The sequence below is a fragment of the Lissotriton helveticus genome, chromosome 11 (assembly GCF_964261635.1).
Source record: "Lissotriton helveticus chromosome 11, aLisHel1.1, whole genome shotgun sequence".
Classification (NCBI taxonomy): Eukaryota; Metazoa; Chordata; class Amphibia; order Caudata; family Salamandridae; genus Lissotriton; species Lissotriton helveticus.
The window spans coordinates 311,302,379-311,324,472 of NC_136072.1; the positions used below are offsets into that span (position 1 = coordinate 311,302,379).

A 22,094-nucleotide genomic window follows, 5' to 3' on the forward strand; every position below is an offset into this window, starting at 1 on the left:
AGGCAATTTTTAATTTTTAATTTTTTGCATTCACGTATTTAGGTCCCTACACTTCACTATTATCACTTACACTGTCACCACACATAGCCTATCATCACAATATCAAGTGCTCCCACGTAACTCGTAGGTTGTAGCACGCCCCGCCCCGTAGAGGGACGGGAAGACCCCCATGATGAAGCATGACACTAAGGGATTCTTAGTGTGTGAGGGGTATTTTAAAAGCACATAGTGCCCTCTCTTTGCCACTGGCAGAGAGTGCCCACCTCACTTATTATAGATAGAAAACTCACAACAATAATAATAAATAACAATAAAAAATATTTTCACTCATACACATTGATAGTGCCTTTTTGTTTACATATACCGTTGTTTGCATTACAATCCACCCAAACTAGAAGTTCTTTTCGCCGCTCCTTTTATAGAGGAGGCTCCAAGCAGACCGGCACAGATACCACATCATCTTTTAAGACACACACACAAACCTCCTCTAATAAAGGATACTTTAGAGGAGGATACAGAGGCAATAACAATAAGGGAAGAGGTAGAGGTAATAACAACAACCGCTCCTCTTCCACTCCCAAACAGTGACTTCCCTCTGCCTCCCCTACAGTATTACACTCCTGTGGGGGGCACACTATCACAGTTCCTACCTGTCTGGAATTCCATCACAACAGACAGGTGGGTAAGACAGATTATCCCACATGGCTACTGCCTAGAACTCACAGCACCCGCCCCCCCCAACATACCACCCAGGCAGCGTCCAATGTCCGCAGAACACATAACTCTGCTTCAACAGGAAGTTCTAGCACTTCTAGCACTTCTACAAAAAGATGCTATTCAAGTAGTTCCTTTAGAGGAACAGGGAACAGGAGTGTACTCCCTGTACTTCTTAATCCCCAAGAAGGACGGGACATTAAGACCAATTCTCGACCTCAGGCCCCTCAACCACTACATACAATCTGATCATTTTCACATGATCACTTTACAACAAGTACTCCCATTACTACAGCAGGGAGATTTTCTTTCGACACTAGACCTAAAGGATGCCTATTTTCATGTTCCTATACATCCTGCGCACAGGAAGTATCTAAGGTTTGTCATACAAGGACAACACTATCAGTTCAAAGTCCTTCCATTCGGGGTCACAACAGCACCACGAGTGTTTAGAAAGTGCTTAGCAGTAGTAGCAGTACAACATCTCAGAAGACAACAGATACATGTCTTCCCTTACCTCGACGACTGGCTCATAAAAGCAAGATCATTCAACCAGTGTGTACAACACACAAAACAAACAATTCAAACATTGCACAACTTAGGGTTTACAATAAACTACACCAAGTTGCACCTAGAGCCTTCGCACGCTCATCAATATCTAGGAGCTACCATAGACACATCGGCAGCTCTAGCGTATCCCAGTCAAGCCAGGATTCAAAGCATTCAGAACTTAGTCTCCCTTTTTCAATGCCAACACTCTCTTCAAGCCAGAGTGTTCATGAAACTAATAGGCATGATGGCGTCTTGCATCTTCATAGTTCCTCACGCAAGACTGCAAATGCGCCCACTACAAGAATGTCTAGCACAACAGTGGAATCAGGCTCAAGGTCAGCTCACAGACCTGGTGTTGGTAGACAGCCATACATATCGCTCTCTGCAATGGTGGAACACCAAAAACTTAACAAAGGTACGGCCATTCCTAGACCCTGTTCCGCAAATAGTGCTCACGACAGATGCTTCCCTCACAGGATGGGGGGCCCATCTCTTGCATTATACCACACAAGGCCAATGGAACAATCAACAGAAACAGTTCCATATCAACCATTTAGAGTTGCTAGCAATTTTCCTAGCACTCAAAACTTTTAAAGTACAAGTACAAAACAAAGCTGTTCTAATCCGGACGGACAATATGACAGCCATGTATTATATACAAAAACAGGGGGGGGCACTCTCTGCAACTGTCCCAGATTGCACAGAACATTTGGAGATGGGCCATCCCTCAAAACATACACCTGACAGTAGAACACCTTCCAGGAATTCACAATCAGATAGCAGATCTGTTGAGTCGTCAGTCACAACAGATTCACGAATGGGAGCTGCACCCACAAGTTCTCCAACCATTCTTCCAAAGGTGGGGCATCCACAGATAGATCTGTTCGCCACCCACGAAAATGCAAAATGCCCAACCTTCGCCGCCAGGTTTCCACACCCATGGTCGGAGCGAAATGCGATATGGATAAACTGGTCAGGCAGATTTGCGTGCGCTTTTCTGCCTCTCCCACTCATTCCACTAGTAGTACGCAAGCTCAGACAACAGTCTCTCAAACTAATACTAGTGGCCCCCACATGGGCACGTCAACCGTGGTTCACCACGCTACTAGATCTCTCACTGGTTCCACATCAGAAACTACGGCTCACGCCATCCCTGTTAACACCACAGAACCATGGAGAAATAAGGCACCCAGAACCCAGATCCAAACCAACTGAATTTGGCGATCTGGCTCCTGAGGTCTTAGAGTTTGGCTACTTAAACTTACCACCAGACTGTATGGACATAATTAAAGAAGCTAGAAGACCCACTATACTGTAACAACAATCACATTGATCCACTGGATGTTTCCATCCAAAATATTATTTGCTACCTTCTACACCTACAAAGGTCCAATTTGGCTTATTCTTCCCTACGCCTGCATCTAGCAGCAATTGCAGCCTATTTACAAAATAGACAGCATCTGTCTCTCTTTAGAGTACCTGCAATAAAAGCATTTATGGAAGGATTGAAACGAATAATCCCACCTAGGTTACCACCTGCGCCAGTATGGAACCTAAACGTGGTCCTTACAAGACTTATGGGTCCCCCTTTTGAGCCTTTACATAAGTGTGAACTGCAATTCCTAACATGGAAGACTGCCTTCCTTGTTGCCATCACCTCTCTAAGAAGAGTTAGTGAAATACAAGCATTCACAATAGAAGAACCATTTTTTCAAATACACCCTAACAAAGTGGTTCTTAGACCCAATCCAAAATTCCTGCCAAAAGTTATTATTCCTTTTCACCTTAACCAATCAGTAGAGTTACCAGTGTTTTTTCAAAAACCGGACTCTGTTGCAGAAAGGGCTTTACACACCTTTGATGTTAGAAGAGCTCTATTATACTACAAAGACAGGACTAAATCCTTCAGAAAGACAAAACAACTATTTGTATCTTTCTCTCACCCACACAAAGGCAATCCCATCTCTAAAGGAGGAATTGCCAGATGGATTGTAAAGTGCATCCAGATATGCGATCAAAAAGCTAAACGTACACTAACAGTTCCTCCTAGAGCGCACTCCACTCGCAAACTAGGAGCCTCTATGGCTTTCTTAGGAAACATACCATTAGAGGACATATGCAAGGCAGCAACATGGTCTACAATACACACCTTCACTAAACACTATTGTGTTGATGTGCAAGCCAAGCAGCAAGCTGCAGTAGGCCAAGCTGTCCTTAAAACACTATTTCAGTATGCTGCAACGGATACAAACGGCCACCGCTAGGGGAGACACTGCTGCACAATCGTTGCTACGTGTACAATCTGCAGCTCATATGCCTCGAACGGAATATGCTACTTACCAGTATGCATCTGTTCTTGGCATGTAGAGCTGCAGAGTTGTACACGCCCTCCTGCCTCCCCGGGACTTGTATCCGTTCCAGTACTCATCTTACTTAGATGCACACGCATGGACATCCTTTCTCTTTACTTCTACTAACTCCATCATTTCCCATCATGGCGAAAAACAATCTGAGGATGGAGTCGATGACCATGCGCAGTATTGTCCAAGGGAGGAGTCACCTATCTCGTGACTACAAAGACTTCTTCCAAAAGGACAACAACCTGCAATCATCCGAGCCCAACACCAGATGGCGATCTATTGCTAAGTGTACAACTCTGCAGCTCTACATGCCAAAAACAGATGCATACTGGTAAGTAGCATATTCCTTTCTGCTTATTTTCCGTATTTTCTACAGAATGTCAGAGTGTAAAAAAAGGCTGTTCAGGCCCTGCAAGACTTGTGGAAAGTCCAGGCTGTTCTCAGAGGATCCTCATAAGGAGTGCTTATATTGCCTTTATCGAGAGCACAAGCCTAAAGACTGTAAGTTCTGCCTGACCTTTTCTTCAAAAACCGTGTGGGAAGACTTCTTATTTGACTTCAGAAGAAAAGATCTATGAGGGATTCTGACTCCGAGAGTGAGGAGAGGCCTCATTCCTCCACAAAGAAAAGAAAGGAAGAAGATCCTTCTTCTGGTCAGAAATATGCGAACAAAACCAAGATCAATGAGCAAGGAGTCTTCAGTGGAGAAGAGGTAAAAAAGAGCAACCGGGCTCTTCTCACACCCAAAAAAGATCTGGCTCTGTTGCTCCTGCTCCACTTACTCCCTCACAAAAAATCCACCCGTGGGATCAGTCGACGAGGCATTCTCCGCCTACGACTGTCGAGAGAAAGACTAAGTCGACGGTTTTGTCCGCGACATATACGACTTCAACGGTAAAGACGATGACGGCTGTCTCGTCGACGAAGATGGAAGTAGGGATGTCGACGCCTTCGGTGGGGTGTTCGTCGTCGACGAGAGCTTCACGGTCGACAGTCCAATTGTATGCTCCACCATCGACGAGCGTTTTCCCCCCTGTCGACGGAAACCTCTACCCCCATTGTCACAGTCCCTGGTGACAATCCCGTAGATGAGGAAAATGGACATACCAGGAATCTGATTAGGAGGATCAGACAGATAATCCTTCAACTTACTTTGAGGGTGACTATTCCTTTTCAGAGAGGCGCTTGGGTGCGCAACGCCTGGATACCTTCCAGGAGCACTACCCATATTATGAACAGGAGGAGGAAGATTGTCAAGAACCCTCCATTAATGTGCCAATGTCACTAGTCACGGACATGCGTTTCATGCTAGATGAATACTACAAACGATTCCCTGAAGCCAATGTGGCCCAAAAATCTGTTTCTCGCCAGGAGCAGCCTGCCATGACTCCAGTTCAGGAATCGCTACTGACTCCACTGAAACAGAAGTCATTACCTCCTCTGCAAATCTCAACTAGGGCTTGGGACAGTGGTGACTATCATTTGGAAGAGGGAGAGATCCAAGTGGACGCTGATGTCCATGACAAGTGGTTGGACTACGTAGCACATACGCCACCTTCTCCCACGTTACCTGTTACTGACTCTCCACCTGCAGACATTTGCGGCTTCCACGATCAAGCAAGCGGCATGCTTCTTGTACGATTTTAAGGCTTCCAGTCAAGGTACGATTAGGGCAATCCCTATTATCGACTTCTTGTGGCAGGAAGGCATCAAGTTGATGTAGACTCCGTCTGTGCCAGCAGTCATTCCAAAGCTGGCTAAGAAATACTGAGCGCCAGAAGACTCGCCGACATGTCTCACTGGCCATCGAAGCCTCATTCGATAATAATGCAGGCTGATCAGAGAAGATAAAAAAAAACTGCTTCTGCATGTACAACCCTACCGGACAAAGAAGGGCGTAGTTTGGACAATATTGGAAAGAGATTCTCTGTGCTGGTTGCTACAGCCATCAGAGCCTCCAATGCAATGGCTATTCTTGGAAGATACGATAGGCAGATGTGGTCAGACATCGCTCCTTTTTTTGAATTACTGCCGGACTATATGAAAAAGGAGGCAAAGGAAATCCTTGCAAAGAATGAGAGAGCTTCATCTGAAGCAATTGATGTGGCTATGGACATTGCCTCCACCGCCTTTAGGCAGATGGCTGGTGCCACGGTGTTGCGCAGGCAGGGTTGGCTGAAAGCTACTACTGCCTTTTGATCAGAAGTCCAGGTGAAGGTGTTGGACCTGCCATTTGATGGCAAAAATTTGTTTGGTAAGCATGTTGATGAGGCACTCCAGGCTATCAAATCCGACATGGATGCAGCAAAATCCTTAGCCAATTTACAACAGAGAAGGTTCTCTTCCTTTCGAGGAAGAGGAAAGAGGCGAGTTGCTGCCCGGTCCGAGCCCTAACAGCGTTTTACAACCTTTTACCAACAGGGTTTCCGTCCTCGGTACTCCGCTCAATCCTTTCAGCAGACTCCTGAACCAACTTACTCCAGAGCTCCAACTCGAAGAAGTCCCGTTTCAGGAGGTAAATCCAATGACAGGCAGGAGACAATGAGGCTCACCAGGCACCCGCCACCCCAGTCCCACTTCATTTGGTTCAAGACTACTCCAAATTTTTTCTTCAGTGGAAGTCCATTTCATCCAACAGATGGGTGTTAGACGTTTTCAATCATGGTCACACCATAGAATTTCTTCAACAACCTCCATATTACACCCCAAAAACAACTGCTCACTGCCACCTGGCGCTTCTCAAAGAGGAAATAAAACTTCTCGAGTTAGTGGGCAATCGAGTTAGTGCTGTGCAGTCAGCGCAACTTGGGATTCTCCTCCCACTTTTTTCTCATAAAGAAATGGAGGCAGGTCATGGACCTCAGGTTGTTAAACAAGTTTGTTTTTTTAGATTTTTATTTATAAAATTTTCAGTGAAAACACAGGGGAAAAAAAGGTACAAGATAGCAGTAGGCAGATTTCATTCTTAAGAGTGCAGTACATAATATACAGCAGCATTGTATGATAACAATATTACAATCAGACAGTTCCCAAGTTTATACGGTGAGATGATATATACATAAACCACATCTGAGTAAACCGCATACAAGAATATTAGTCACTGGTAGAATGAGCCATTACATACTCATTAAACGGTCCCCAGAAATCCCGAGGCCTAGAGGCTTGTGGCAGTTCTTCCGCATAGCATATCAATTGGTCGCGACTATAGGCAACATCTTTCAACCATTGCGTCAGCTGGGGCGACGATCTACCATCCCAATGAATGGACACTCTACGCCTTGCCAATAGCAAACCCATCGCAACCAGCTTTCGATTAGTGGCCTTATGCTTCAACACATTACCCAGAAGGCAGACCATCCTATCACATGGTACAGGCTCACCAATCATCTCCCCTAGAGCCCCTGTAACTTTGACCCAAAAGTCTGATATCCGTGGACAATGCCATGCCAGATGACAAAAATCAGCTCCCTCCACCCCGCAGCGTCTGCAGCATGACGAGGTCCTAAGTCCATACTTATGTAGCTGCAAAGGCGTATAATACATTTGATGAAGGTATTTATAATGTATTAATCGCAAATTGCCATTTGATGCATATAGACCTGTTAACTTACAGCAAGATTCCCATTCATCCTCTGTGAGCGGTTGTGGTAACACAGCAGTCCATCTACTCATCGATTCTGAGGCGACTTGTTTCTCATCAGCCTGTGAAGCATTGAATGGTCGAGTAACTAATTTAGTTTGAAGGGGTGAGGAATACAGGATCTGCAACGCTGACAAAGTGGGAGGCTCAGCAGGAAATCGAGGATTTAACGCCCTAATCACAGCTCTCAAGCGACTGTAAACAAACATCGCCATCGCCGGCTTAGCATTCCCTCCTATAAACGACGGTAGGCTAATAAACTTACCAGCGTCATAAACATCCCCCATATGGCATATCCCTGCTTCATGTTATACCGCGAGAGAGCCAGGTTCTCTGGTCACTGAGATCTCGTCATGATGAAGCAGCGGCATGGACGGTGCATCTAATGGCACGTCTCCCAAGCCCACGCCATACATTGTACTGTCTATTTCGCCTTTCTCAAATACAGATATACTGTTAACAATCATTGCTTGCAATGGTATCGGCCGCACTGCTCCAGCCTCAACCGCCACATGCGGCGTATAGAAAGGGGCATTTTGCGAATAAAAAGCATACTGTGCCTGTGCACATAAATAATACAGATGCGTGTCCAGCACCTTAAAACCACCTCTTTCATGATGGGCGCGTAAGGACATCCCATCGGATACGCGGTTTCTCCCCCCCCCGACCAGTGTAATCAGTAAGCCACGCAGTGTAATAAAGAAATGAGACTTCAGCACTATGGGTATAGTATTGAAGTAGTATAAAAATTTGGGCAGCACAACGATTTTAAGCAAGGCTACGCGGTCCGAAAATGTCAGTGGCAGGCGTATCCAACGCTCAACTTGTTCCTCCAACCGAGTAATCGCAGTGCCATAGTTTTCGCTGAAGACACATTGTGGCTCCCTGTGGAGCCACAGACCCAAATACTTAACAGGCTTCTCACTCCACAATAAAGGGAATTCAAGCACAAAGCGCTGTGTGGCCGCCGTCAAAGAGAACACCACTGACTTATCCCAGTTGATCCCTAAACCGGAATGCCATTCAAATCTGAGGTATTTCCTAATTAGCTGTTCTAAGTAAACCCCTGGCTCCCGCACATATAAAACCACATCGTCCGCGTACATAGACACCACTAATGGTCGTTGGTGAAAGCGCAACACCGCCTTGGCATGTCGATGCCGCAATATACAGGCCAAGGGCTCCAGAACGAGTGCAAAAAGTATAGGCGACAGCGGACATCCCTGCCGCCTCCCACGCTGAATGGGGAATGGTTCAGACCTCCTACCATTCACCCTCACCCTAGCCACAGGTTGTTCATACAGTAACTTAATCCAATCGGTGTAAATATAGGGAACACCCATGCGATGTAGGACCGCTATCATATACCGCCAGGAGATAGAATCAAAAGGGGAAGAGGAGTTGGCCTAACGGCTAGGGCGCTCGACCTCGGACCTGGGGAACTGGGTTCGAGTCTCGGTAACGACGCTAAACATCCTGTGATTCTGGGCAAATCACTTAATCTCCCCGTGCCTAACAAAAATGAATGTGTGTCCTCATGTAACGTAACTGGCGCTCTGATACCCGATTCGGTTGCGGGTCAAGTTCGCGCTATATAAAACTGCAAAAAAAAAAAAAAGCCTTTGCGGCGTCCAAGAGAACCGCCGCAGCCGGCAGGGTAGGTTCTAGAAGATGTAGGACAGCAAAGAGCGTACGCAGGTTGTGGGCCTCAGATTTGAATGGCATTCCGGTTTAGGGATCAACTGGGATAAGTCAGTGGCAGAACAAAACCCAACTGGTCCGGCAAGACCATGACGGGCATCAACAACTGCAACCTCATGGCCAGAACCTTAGCAAGAATTTTGACATCTGTATTCATTAAAGATAAAGGACGATATGACTCACAGTTGTCAGAGTCCTTGCCTGGCTTCAAGAAAGCTACTATCAAAGCCTCCCGAAGGGTACCCAGCAACAGCCGTTGCTCATAAGCATCTTCAAACATGGCATGCAATTGTGGCACCAACAACTCCGCATATTCTTTATAAAACTCCGCAGGGAGTCCATCCGTTCCCGTAGCTTTTCCATTAGGCAAAGCATTAATCGCATCTTGGATTTCTCCAATCGTAATAGGATGCATTAAAATTTCCTGCTGCCCCTTGGAAAGCCACACCAAGGCTATGTTGTCAAGATATTGAGCTATCTCCTCTTCTTCTGCGGTCGGTCTAGCTTGATACATGGCCGTATAGTATCTCACAAAAGCAGTAAGGATACCCGCAGTATCACAAAGCCTATCATCCCCATCCACAATGGAGTGTATCATTTTGTGTTTAGCCCCAGGCCCCTTGATCTTCTCCGCTAAAGCCCTGGCAGGTCGTCCACCTTCACCATAATATCTAGCTGCCCATCGACGCGATAAGTGCTTTATTTCTGAGTCTGCTAGATCATTATATTCAGAAACTTTTGGTCTGATGGACGCCAAAATCTGAGGATACAGTGTTTCTTCATATTCACGTTCAAGAATTAGCAAGTCTTGCTCTAAGCGCTTCACAGATCCCCTTATCGATTTCAGGACTCCCGCCTGCAATCCTATACATACCCCTCTAATAGTAACTTTGAACGCTTCCTATATTGTGCCTAAGCTATCAACTGAGCCAATATTGTCTTCAAAAAAGTGAGCAATGGATTCGCGCACCCCCTCCCGAAATACCTGATCTTGCAGCGCCGTGGCCTGCAGCCTCCACTGAAACAGGGGCGGCGTGTAAGTAGGGATAAGCATTTGAATTAGAACTGGGGAGTGATCTGACAGCGTTCTAGGCAAGTGGTGGGCTTTAGTGATCAGTGAGTTCACCTCGTCTGTAAATCACCAATAGTCCAGCCGGGACCATGAATTCTGTACATAGGAATGACACGTACCCTCCCTCTGCCCTGGATGCCTCAGCCTCCAAACATCTGTAAGAGACAGCACTTGCATACCATCATAAACCGCCTGCGAAGCTTTTTTGATTACCGGGTCCACCCTGGATTGCCGATCCATTTGTATATCTAGGACCACATTTAGATCCCCTCCACAGAGAATCGGAGCTAGGGGCAAATGGCAAACCTTACTTCAGACCTCCTCATAAAACCCTGGGTCATCAATATTCGGACCGTACAGGTTACTCCTAGTCCGTGTCATGCCACACTATTTCCCCTGCACAATAAGAAACCTGCCCGCATCATCTATATCCACAGAAGTCGTCTGGAAGGGGCAGCCTTTCTTTATTAAAATCATGACACCCCTTGCATATGAGGAGTAACTGGAGGCCCACTTAAACTCTGCCCACTTCGTGGCTACCTTCTCAGCCGCCTGCCTAGTAAGATGGGTCTCTTGCAGAAAATCCACTTACACGTTATGCCTATCCACGTAGGCCTGCACCTGCCTTGTTTTCTTTGGGCTGTTGAGGCCCCTGACGTTCCACGTTATCCATGTAAGGTTACCCACCTCAGCCACCATAGACATTAGTTTCAACCATCATATCCCACTGTAGTGTTGCATGCTGTCTACAGAAATCGTTCTGACTGGCATGTTGCAATTTGTACCGCATAACAATACAAATAAACAAACCCTCTTTCAAGCCCCCCTCCCACACAGGCATCCCAATCATGCCCCGCAGCCCCATCAGAAAAAACACAATGCAACAAACCCCATACCCCAAGAACAAAAGCAAAACTGCATGGGGAGTTCCCTTTTGGAGACCGCTAGTAGCCCAAGTGCCCCTACTATGATAAGCAGGGGGGTCAGAGCCATCCTTAGAGCCCCTACAAGCTAACAAGCTGTAGTACACTGCAGCAAAACTGTAATATATTGTAAAGACTCTACAACAGTCAATGGCAGTCCAGAGGCCACCACATTGCAGTTATACACCTTCAATTCCCACCCACCATATCATTGATAACAACTGCTATTCTTTCGGCAATGTAATCATTGTAGGATCAATAACCAAGGGAGACAGTAAGGAGCAAAGGACAGTAGTCAAAACTGCACAGTTGTACCACTAGCAGAAAAAAGGAAGAGACACAGATGAAAGTGGGAGCAAGCCCAATTCTGACAAAACATCTCAAAACCATAGGTGCAGGTACCAACCAGCCTAAGGCAGCAAGCCGTAGGCCCTGTCACTGCCATACATCTACAACAGCAGACAACAGAGAAGAGTCAAATATCAAAGCTGCAGTCTCTGCCCGCGATCCATCATATCGCACAGCTAGACTATGGAGGTAGTCCGCAGCACCCCCATCGCCTCATCAGTCCTCTGCATCAGCTTCTCCACCCTCCGTCATCGTCGAGGCTTGACGCTCAAGTTGTTTGAGGAACTGCATTGCGTCTTTAGGAGTCGTGAAGATCCTCGGTTTGCTGCCATGTTGGACCTTGAGCCGTGCCGGGTAGAGCAGCGTGTACTGGAATTCCAAGTGTCTGCAGTTTCTTTTTGACCTGTTGAAATTCCCGCCGGCTTGTTGAACTGCTGTCGTGAAATCCGGATACAGCTGTATCCCTGTGCCCTGATACCGCGTAGTGCCAATTTCTCTCGCCAGCCAGAGCGCCACATCCCGATCCCTATAATTAAGGAGTCTAGCTATAATCGGACGTGGAGGCACCCCTGGGACTGGTCGCGGCACAAGGGACCGATGCACCCGCTCCACCACCAGCATGCCGGAGAAGCTTTCCGCACCAAATAGCGTCTTTAACAGTTCCTCCACATACAGCTCCATTTTCACTATATTTGTGAACTGCCAAGAATGCGTAGATTGTTGCGCCGCGATCTGGCTTCCAAGTCCTCGTTCTTGGCATTGATCACGGCAAGAAGCTTCTCCATCTGTGCGCATGACTTTGTAATGACCTCCACCTTATCGTTAGATTCGTTGCTCCGCTTCGGTGAGGCGCGCCGCATGCTTGTTGAGCTTGGGCACAATATTGCCCATATGCAAATTGAGTGTCTATTTTGCCATCGATGGTCTGCAAATTTTGCTGCATCGCCACCATCATCCGCTCAAGTTTGCTGGTTCCAGAGGCCTCCGCATCAGTCTCGGTGTCAGACATGACCTGCAGGGCAGCTTTTTTGAGGCGTTTTGATTCAAATGTAAATTTGGGCGGCACCTGCTTATAAGGTTTACCCATTGGTGCAGGGCAGTGTGATATAGATGGCCAGAAACAGCTGTGCGTAGCGCCAGGACACAAGATCCAAGCCGCTGTTAAGACACACACAGTGGCGCCAAGAAGCACGAAATGCAGCGCCGTTATCCGCTATGGGAGATGAGAAAAATAAACTGTCCCACTAGCAAAGGCAGTACACAGGGCTGCTGGTACTATTAATAAGTACAAGGATATTGACAGATACCGTGCAGCCCTATAGTCCCTTACCAGGGGTATATCTGAGCCCTATGGAGGGCTCCTTGCGCCTCTACAGTAGTCCCCAGAGTCAAAATGGCGCCCACAGCCTCAGGAATTCAAAGTGCTGAACAAATCCTGCCCAAATATTGCACAATAGTGATGTTAAGTTTAAAAGCGCAATAAATGCTGCCTCCGCACAGCAGATGGACATGAAAGGGCGATTACCACGCTCCCCTGTGCCGGGCTGCGCTCGAAATACAAAATGGCGGGCTCACCGCCACCGCGCGAGCCACCAACGTATCCTCCAGAGTGCCCCGTTATGCCCGTCCACTTCTTTGTCGGCAGGCATCCGCATAGCACAGAGGGGAAGGCCCGCAGCCAGCGCCAATCCCCTGCACCGCCCCAGACATACAGGGGTAGCGCGGCAGACCAGGAGCCAGCGCTGTCCGCAGCCACTAGGAATGTCCGCGCCTGGTCCGCCCAGGCGCACACTCATCGGCCGCGCACGCCCGCAACAGACGCCGGGGCCGCTCCCGCCAGCGTTGCTGAAGAGCGGGCTGACAGCAGGCCCCGCGTCCGTCCAGGCACCCCACAGCGAGCTGTAAACACCGGCTCGCCCTTCCAGAAGAAGCGCAATTCCCCGGGGCTCCGATGCGGGCAGAATCCTCACGCCGCAATTACCGGTCACCACGAAGGGCCAGGCCCGATCGCTGCAAGGCCAGCAGCAGCATCCAGAGTGCAGCAGAAATCAAAGGAGGCACATCAAAAAAACGCCCACAGGTAGGTCTGTTGCTGCCACCGTAGGAGATCACAGAAGTTACTCGTAGAAGGCAGGATTATGGGCCCTGACCAGCAGAGCTGCACTAATGTGCGGCCATTTTGCTCCGGGCTCTCCATCGCCCCCCAGGTTGTTAAACAAGTTCATCCAAACTCAACCGTTTTGGATGCTGTCGCTCCAGGGAATTCTCCTTCTCTTGGATTCAGGGGATTACATGACCTCACTGGATCTTCTGGATGCGTACTTTCACATTCCTATTCACCCAAAGCACTGTTGGTTTCTCAGGTTCCAAGTGGCAGGGTGCCACTACCAGTTCAAGATGCTGCCCTTCGGGCTAAAGTTTGCGCCCAGGGTATTAACCAAATTCTTAACGCCAGGAGCAGCATTTCTCGGGCATTCCGGTCACTTGGTCTTTCTCCTGTATGACTGGTTAATCAAGGCTCTGACATTTCATGTTGCGAAAAAGTCCACGTGCACAACTCTTCGCCTTTTTCGCACTCTGGGTCTCAATCTCAATGAAGAGAAATCTTCGCTCCTTCCGTCCAGGTCTCTGGTGTGTCTGGGAGCAAGATTAGACACCGACCTCTCAATGGCCTTTCCCACAGAAGAAAGAATTTCTCGTCTTCAAAAATGGCTGAGTCCCTTTCATCATAAAAGTTAGTTTCTGTGAGGACTTACTTACAAATCGATGTTAGGGATGATGTCATCTTGCATCCCGCTGATTCCTCCCTGTTGGTTGCAGATGAGACCTCTCCAGGAGCAGCTCGACGCCCAATCGGTTTAAGCCCGAGGCTCCTTCGAGGACATCATTTTAGTCACACCTCAGATGATCAGGGTGATGTCCTGGTGGACAGTCAAAAGCAATTTCTCGCAAGGCCTACCCTTCCTTCCTCCAGAGCCTCTGATAGTCGTGACAGCAGATGCCTCCATGAAGGGTTTGGGGTGCTCACCTTCAGGAGCTTCAAGTCCAAGGGAAGTGGTCGGATCAGGAATCTCTTTGCCACATCAACCTGTTGGAGCTGAAGGCAGTATTTCTAGGGCTACGTTCCTTCCTTCCATGGATAAAAGGTTCTTCAATCCTTGTCCGCACGGACAAGACAACCACAATGTTTTACCTACAGAAACAAGGAGGGACGAGATCGCCAGCCCTCTCAAATCTGGCGCATATGAATTTGGAATTGGTTGATTCACCACAATATCTCATTCCAGGGGTGGTCAACGAATGGGCCAATTTACTCAGCAGAGATTCAAAGGAGTGTCACAAATGGGAATTGGGCACCGTCCAGCCCTTGATCTGTTCGCTACATTTCTCAACAAAAAATGTGAGTTTTACGCCAGCAGATTCCCTCAACCAGGTTCCCTAGGGAATGCCTTCCATTTCTCCTGGGAAGGGTCATTTGCCTATGCATTCCCACTGATACCCGGAGTCCTACAAAAAATGAAACGAGAACCTAGCTGTACATTCTCATTGCCCCGGTGTTTGCAAGGCAATACTGGTTCACAGAGCTGTTTCGCCTATCCGAAGTCTCTCCAGTTTGCCTTCACCCCTCAGAATGTTTACTTTCTATGGACCAAGGCCAGGTTATTCAGCCGCAAATTCAATCTCTTCACTTGTCGGCCTGGCTCCTCACCACACTGAGTTTGAGGACATAGATATTTCGGAGGAGTGCGGTTCCATTCTTAATAAGGCCCGTGCTCCTTCCACGGTCAAATGTTCCTCAGCCAAATGAAGAAGATTCTGCTCCTGGTGTGAAAGTCACTCATGCCATCCGCTCTCTTCATCTCCGGTGGAGATCTTGCCATAGCTCTTGTCGCTAGCAAAACCTGGCCACTCTCATTCCTCGCTGAAAGTCCATTTGGCCCCAATTTCAAGTTATACGAGACGGTCGAACCAATCATCCTTATGGTCCTGCAGGTTGGTGAAGGAATTCATGATAGGCCTTTTCAGAGCCTACCCGCCATTTTGGCCTGCTACGGTGCTCTGGCAATTGAACATTGTGTTGTCTCATCTCATGAAAACGCCATTCGAGCGATTCACAAATACAACATAACATTTCTATCTTGGAAGGTGGCTCTTCTGTTAGCCATCATGTCTGCTAGAAGTATTCGTGAAATTCAAGACTTCTCAACTACGGAATTGATTGCGCATCTTTACATTTCTAGTCTTACTGCCCACATATATTTTGTTACAAAGTCATTTGATTATATAAATTACATAACCTAGTTCTTTCTTCTTAAGAAAGATCTGCACGGATGTAGTTAAGAGATGATAGAAAGCAAACCGAAACCTTGCTGGATGAACCGTGAGGCTTCTACACATGCAGCAATCACGCCACCTGAAAACCGGGTGAGTAGACAGTTAAGGAATTTATCTCTACCAATGACTACAAACAAAAAATCCAAGACTGGATTAACTGCAACAATACACATCAAATATATAATCAAATGCCATTGTAACAAAATACATATGGGCAGTACGACCAGACAGGCAAAGACATCATTCAGTAAAGCTACGGAAACACCTTCAAATCAGATTCCAAGTTACCACTGGTCGAGCTTTTTCTGCAACACCAAGAACAAGACCAAAATGTCAAGGTCCTTGGCACGGAGCTCAAACTGAAAAGAAGTGATTATGATACTTCTATACAGAAGTGCACCAACCCTTCTGGTCCAATCTCCCTAATTTCATTATGTACAGTGAGAGGACCACATATCCCCTCTCTGCTCATGCCCTTTTCTATTCTCATTAAGTGGGCAGATGACAGCTCGCTCAATATTGGCTCCAATATCTAGATAGATATCCTCCAGTAGCTCATCTATGAAGCTCTCGAACAGTTCCTGTGCCTTAAGACTTTTGGTTAAAAAGCATACACCTTAAACCTCTTTTCCTTTTTCCGTGCATGGATGAGCATATATCAAGTGCTTAAAGTTACAAGTTGAGTATTTTTCTATGAAATTAGTGCATTTTTCAAATTTTTAATCACAAATCCTTTCACCAGTGTCACGTTACCCTAGTTCTAACTAGAAATGCAAGTGCAGTGAAACAGTCGAGGGTCACCCACCTCACAAATGTTATTGTACATAGTACATTTCAGAGCTGGCGTAAGCCTAGTCAATCTATAAAATCATTCCAAAAATGTGACATTAAACCACTCTGTGGAATAAGTCTAATTTGCTTTATTTGTCATAAGAGCTGTGTGACATTTAAAATTCCTGAAACACCAAGCCCTTCTCCTCAAAACAATTGCACATCTATGGCCTCTCATAGCAATACAGGCAAATTGGTCTGTCTTGCAAACCCATCACTTAATATATTAAACTATTTTACTAAGTTCGTCACCAAGACACCGCCCTTCAGTTTTTATTTTGGCTCCAACTCCATCTGACATCCTGTATGCTCCTCACAGTCTAAAATAAAACACGACCTCTAATTATTCACAGTTCTACTCCTCTGATCTCTATTGTCGTAACCCCGAGCTGCCTAAACGCCTGCAGTTCTACTGTCCGTTTCTTGACGACAGTGCCATTTCTAGTACGACCTTTCCTTGTGTACACTGATAATCCAGTTAGGCCTCTTTTTTGGGCTCAATTTTTCTAATCATGATTCTTTGCAGCCTCGTTCAGCTACAACAGATTCTCTTTTCTAATAGTTTTTATTCGTCTGATTCCAGGCTTGGATGATGAATAAAGTTCCCCTCTTGCCTCCATCCGAAACAGTAAGCAGAAAAGAAGAGGTTAACCTTGATGACAAGAAAAGAACACAGGCTGAGATTGAGCAAGAAATGGCAGCCCTGCAGTACACCAACCCTCTGCTCTTGGAGGTACATGGGCCCTGTTGTTAAATACATTTGGGGGATTTAAGGAGCTAATTACGCCAGTTAGGGCAAACTGTTATGGTGTCATGTTTAACAATAGTGTGCATAAACTAGGTTGTTGCATTGGCAAAGGCCTTCATTATTTGTCATAGTATATCGTGGAGCCGTTCTACTTTTTTAATCAAACTAAGCTTTCTCTTTTTTTCATAGCAACTGAAAATTGAGAGACTAGCCCAGAAGCAGGTTGAGCAAACTCAGCCGACATCATCGCAGCCTCCACCTCAAGCTGGTCCTGTGCTTGGAACCCAGACATTCACAGGACAGGGGCCTCACCCTCAAGGATTTCAGCAGCCTCCTCCACCTCAGCAAATGCCAATGAATATGTCTCAGATGGGGCCGCCTCCTAGACCTCAAGGACAGTTTATACCACCAGGCCCCCCTGGCTCTATGGGTCCCCCCCCTCAGATGGTACCCCCAAATCAAATGGGACAGCCAGGGCTAAGACCACCTGGCCCATTGGGGCCTCAGGGGCAGATGGGGCCTCAGGGGCAGATGGGGCCTCAGGGGCAGATGGGGCCTCCGGGGCAGATGGGGCCTCCGGGACAGATGGGGCCTCAGGTGCAGATGGGGCCTCCGGGACAGATGGGGCCTCCGGGACAGATGGGGCCTCCGGGGCAGATGGGGCATCAGGGGCAGATGGGGCCTCAGGGGCAGATGGGGCCTCAGGGGCAGCAGATGGGACCTCAGGGGCAGCAGATGGGACCTCAGGGGCAGCAGATGGGACCTCAGGGGCAGCAGATGGGACCTCAGGGGCAGCAGATGGGACCTCAGGGGCAGCAGATGGGACCTCAGGGGCAGCAGATGGGACCTCAGGGGCAGCAGATGGGACCTCAGGGGCAGCAGATGGGACCTCAGGGGCAGCAGATGGGACCTCAGGGGCAGCAGATGGGACCTCAGGGGCAGCAGATGGGACCTCAGGGGCAGATGGGACCTCAGGGGCAGATGGGGCCTCAGGGACACATGGTACCCCATGGACACATAAGACCCCAGGGACACATAAGACCTCAGGGACACCTAGGCCCCCAAGGGCCGATGGGATCTCAGGGTCCACCATCACTTCAAGGGAGTGGAGGTCCACAGCCGTTCATGGGCCCAGGTCCTCAAGGAATGCCTCGGCATCAGGATCTCCATGGACATCAAGGAATGCAGAGACACCATGGGCCAGTGGGCCCCCAAGGAAATGCCATTTTACAGGGTCATTTAGGACCTCCGGGTCCCTCTAGCACCCAGGGATTGCAGGCTGGTCTAGGTCCCAGAGGAATGCCCGGTCCTCCTCCCCCTCTTGCATTACAGGGCTCTCAGGGGCAGGTGCGTGGATTGACTCCTAGAGGTTTACCAGGACCCTCGGGGCCTCAGGATATGCAAGGATCATGTCCTCAGCCAGTTATGCCTGGTCATCCTGTGCAGGACATAAGAGGCCCTCACCCCCAGGGTTCAATGCTGATACATGGCACACAAGACATGAGAAATCCTCAGGAAATGCGGCCACCTCAGGACATGCGGGGTTCCCAAGAGATGAGAGGTCCACAGGACATGCATGGGCTCCAAGAGATGAGGGGACCCCAGGACATGAGAGGATCCCAGGAAATGAGAGGCCTGCAAGAAATGAGGGGACACCAAGATTTGAGAAATCAGCAGGACATGCGGGGTCTTTCAGATTTGAGAAACCTACAAGACACGAGGGGCCCACCAGATTTAAGAGGCCCCCAAGATAATAGGGGACAGCAGGATTTGAGAGGCCCACAAGATATAAGGGGAAATCAAGATGTTAGAGGCCCATTAGAAGCGAGGTCACCTCAAGACGTGAGAGGTCCATCAGACATGAGGGCACCTGGCAATCTGAGGGGCCCACCTGATATGAGGGGATCCCAAGATTTAAGAAGCCCTCACGAAATGCGGGGACCCCAGGATTTGAGAAACCAACAAGAAATGCGGGGTCCACTAGACATGCGGGGAACCCAAGACTCAAGACCGCCTTCTGACATCAGGGTGCAACCAGATTTCAGAGGGCCACAGGAGATGAGGGTACCTCAAGATTTAAGAGGACCTCCGGAGCTAAGGGGTCCGCAAGATTTAAGAGGCCCTCAGGAGACCCATGGTCTGCAAGATGTGCGAGGCTTGCAGGAAATGAGAGGATCCCAAGATTTGAGAGGGCCTACTGAGATAAGGGGACCTCAAGAATTAAGAGGACAACAAGTGATTGCTGGACACCAAAATATGAGAGGTTCCCAGGATGTGAGGGGGCCACTAGATGCTAGAGGCCTACAGGATATGAAAGGACCCCAAGATTTAAGAGGCCAGCATGAGTTAAGGGGTCCGCAAGATGGACGAGGCTTACAGGAAATGAGGGGACACCAAGATGGATGTGGCACTCAAGAAGCAAGAGGTCTGCCGGAGTTGAGGGGAGTCCAAGATGCAAGAGGCCTCCCAGAATTCAGGGGTCCTCAAGATGCAAGAGTTTCACTGGATTTGAGAGGATCCAAAGAATCAAGAGGCCAGCAGGAGTTAAGAATACCCCAAGATGCAAAACCGCTTCCAGAATTGCGGGGGGTCCAAGATTTGAGAAACCCTCAAGAAATGCGAGGGCCACAAGAGATGAGGGGACAGAAGGGACCACAGCAAGGAATAGGACCTACTCAAGAAGTCCGGGTTCCATCAGGTTCCCAAGGAGCTATTGGTAACCCACATGGAGGGTTACAAGGGCCGCTAAATCCACAGAGAGGGTTGCAGACCTCTCACGATCTTGGACCTTTCCAACAACAGAAAGGAGCACTGCTTGGTGAAGGACCAAGAACAAATTTCAGCCAGGTACGTTTGTTTATGGAGACAGTATGTCACAGAATGAATTCTAAGATAAGTCAATGCAGTGTTGAAAAGGGATAAGTAACATATCACATAAGACCCGTAAGGCACACTGTTGTCGTAACACAGGAAATGATATCAATGAGCAGTCACTGTGAAAAAGAGGTGTGTTTTATGAGTAGCAGGTGTATGAAGTATAGTGTGTGTACTGTCATTATAGTAGATATGCTGTACTCATTGACGTTACTAATCCAGCAGTAAAATGAGGTTCAATACTTAAGTGACTTAAGGTAGTTAAATAACATTTGACACTTGCAATTGTTGGGGTAGTCACTGAATTCCTAAGCATAGGGCCACAATTTCATTCACGTTGTGAGATTGCACAAACGTTTATTGGGGCATTCCGAAAATGTGTTGTGTGTGAAATAAGGCACGCAGGAGGTAGCAAACAAACCAACATTTCTAAAATGGTCAGCATGTTCTTTATTTTCAAGCGATCATTTTTTAATGAATTGTTTATTACTTTTTGTGTGTAGAAACAGCATCTCCGTGAGGCACCGTATTTACAATTTCCTGAAGTATCACTTGAGGTCATTTCTATAACCATAAAAACAATCAACAACACATAACACTGCCATGCCATCACACAGCTGCGAATTTACACTGGATGGTCACTCTTAATATAATGAATGCATTAACAGTGATATCAAATGTTGTATGTTAAATTCTGGGCAGCATCTTCCCTCTTTTCTAAAAGTACTCTGAATTAGGTAAGAGACTGTTCCCTCCAGATGTGACCTCGCTGCACGATTCTTATTGGTTAATCATGTCTTTTTGCTGTTTATAATCTTTCATGAGCTTTAAGTTTGCGCCATCCAGCATTTTATGCTTTCCTTTAACTTGACTCGTTCTTAAAATGCACACTTTGGGTGCTAATGAGAGTGTTAGTCCACATTCCTCTTTAGTTCATAGTAAGATACTTCAATGTGAGGCAGCTTCTCATGATGTGCTTTGATGTTGTTAATTTCCTTTGAAATGTGGGGCACTTTGGTTCAATCTCCAAGATCTACCTGAACATCAAAAATGCTCAATTTAATTTTAAATACATTTTTGGAAAAATGCTACAGTTAGAAATTAATTCAGGTTTTCATACAGCCTCACTGAGCCAACTGTACAATTGACAAGCTCCCCCGTTGGATCCATTTCTTGTGACTTGGTCGATGAGCTTGTTACTTGGAAGAATCGCACATTCTCCTCCAAATAAAAGAACGTTTCAAAGTAGAAGCTCAGAGATGCTTTTTGGAATACATTTGAGGCATGGATGTAGCGGTAACTCATCAAAGATGTAAGCCCCTCCTTGAACCTAAGGAAGCCATTTTATGGGATATCTTTTATCATCTCCTGATGTGCCTCTTGTCTCTAATTTGTATGAAGTCTTGTGTCCAGAAAATTGACTGAGACTTAGCCTACTTTAAATCCTCCACCCACAATGTCCAAATCATTTCTACATTGCAGCAGGAAATGTACATGGGAGCCTCATGCGTGACACGTAAGGGACAGCGCTAAAGCTTGGTAAAACCCTCCGAAATGGGCGTTTCATATTGCTTGAATGTCCCTTTTGTTAGTTTCTTCCGCCTCCCAAAAAAACGAATTTATCATAAAAGTAAAGCAAGGGTTGAATTATTATCTTAGGAGTAACAAACTCATTTATCAGTGAGGAAAGAATAAGACTGATTAAACCGAGATTAAAATGAAAACCCAAAGAAGACTTTAAATTAATCTTTAGATAAATTCCCTATGGATTTGCAATTGAAAGAGATGTCTTTTCCTTACCAGCCTAGCCCTTATTATTTGCTCTTTCGTATACTACTTTCATCTTTCAGGAGTACCTTTGGTTTTCAAACAAAGAAAGACTAGTCCCAGTACTTCCTACTTCCAGTATGCCCTACCCATCCACATCGGACAAACCACCTTCCTCCCCAGCTTCACGAAGGAATTGAAGACTTGGCTTTTTTAATCCACCTCTCCC

The 22,094-nt window shown here is 47.1% G+C and overlaps 1 protein-coding gene across 1 annotated transcript in view; it reads left to right on the forward strand.

The window, feature by feature from the left end:
• Positions 1 to 22,094, forward strand: part of WDR33 (WD repeat domain 33) — an 833,238-nt gene that overhangs the window by 680,935 nt on the left and 130,209 nt on the right. The window contains exons 15-16 of the mRNA XM_078665596.1: positions 17,060 to 17,209; positions 17,414 to 20,071. Of these exons, the coding sequence (XP_078521722.1) occupies positions 17,060 to 17,209; positions 17,414 to 20,071 (2,808 nt within the window). The remainder of the gene's footprint in view (positions 1 to 17,059; positions 17,210 to 17,413; positions 20,072 to 22,094) is intronic.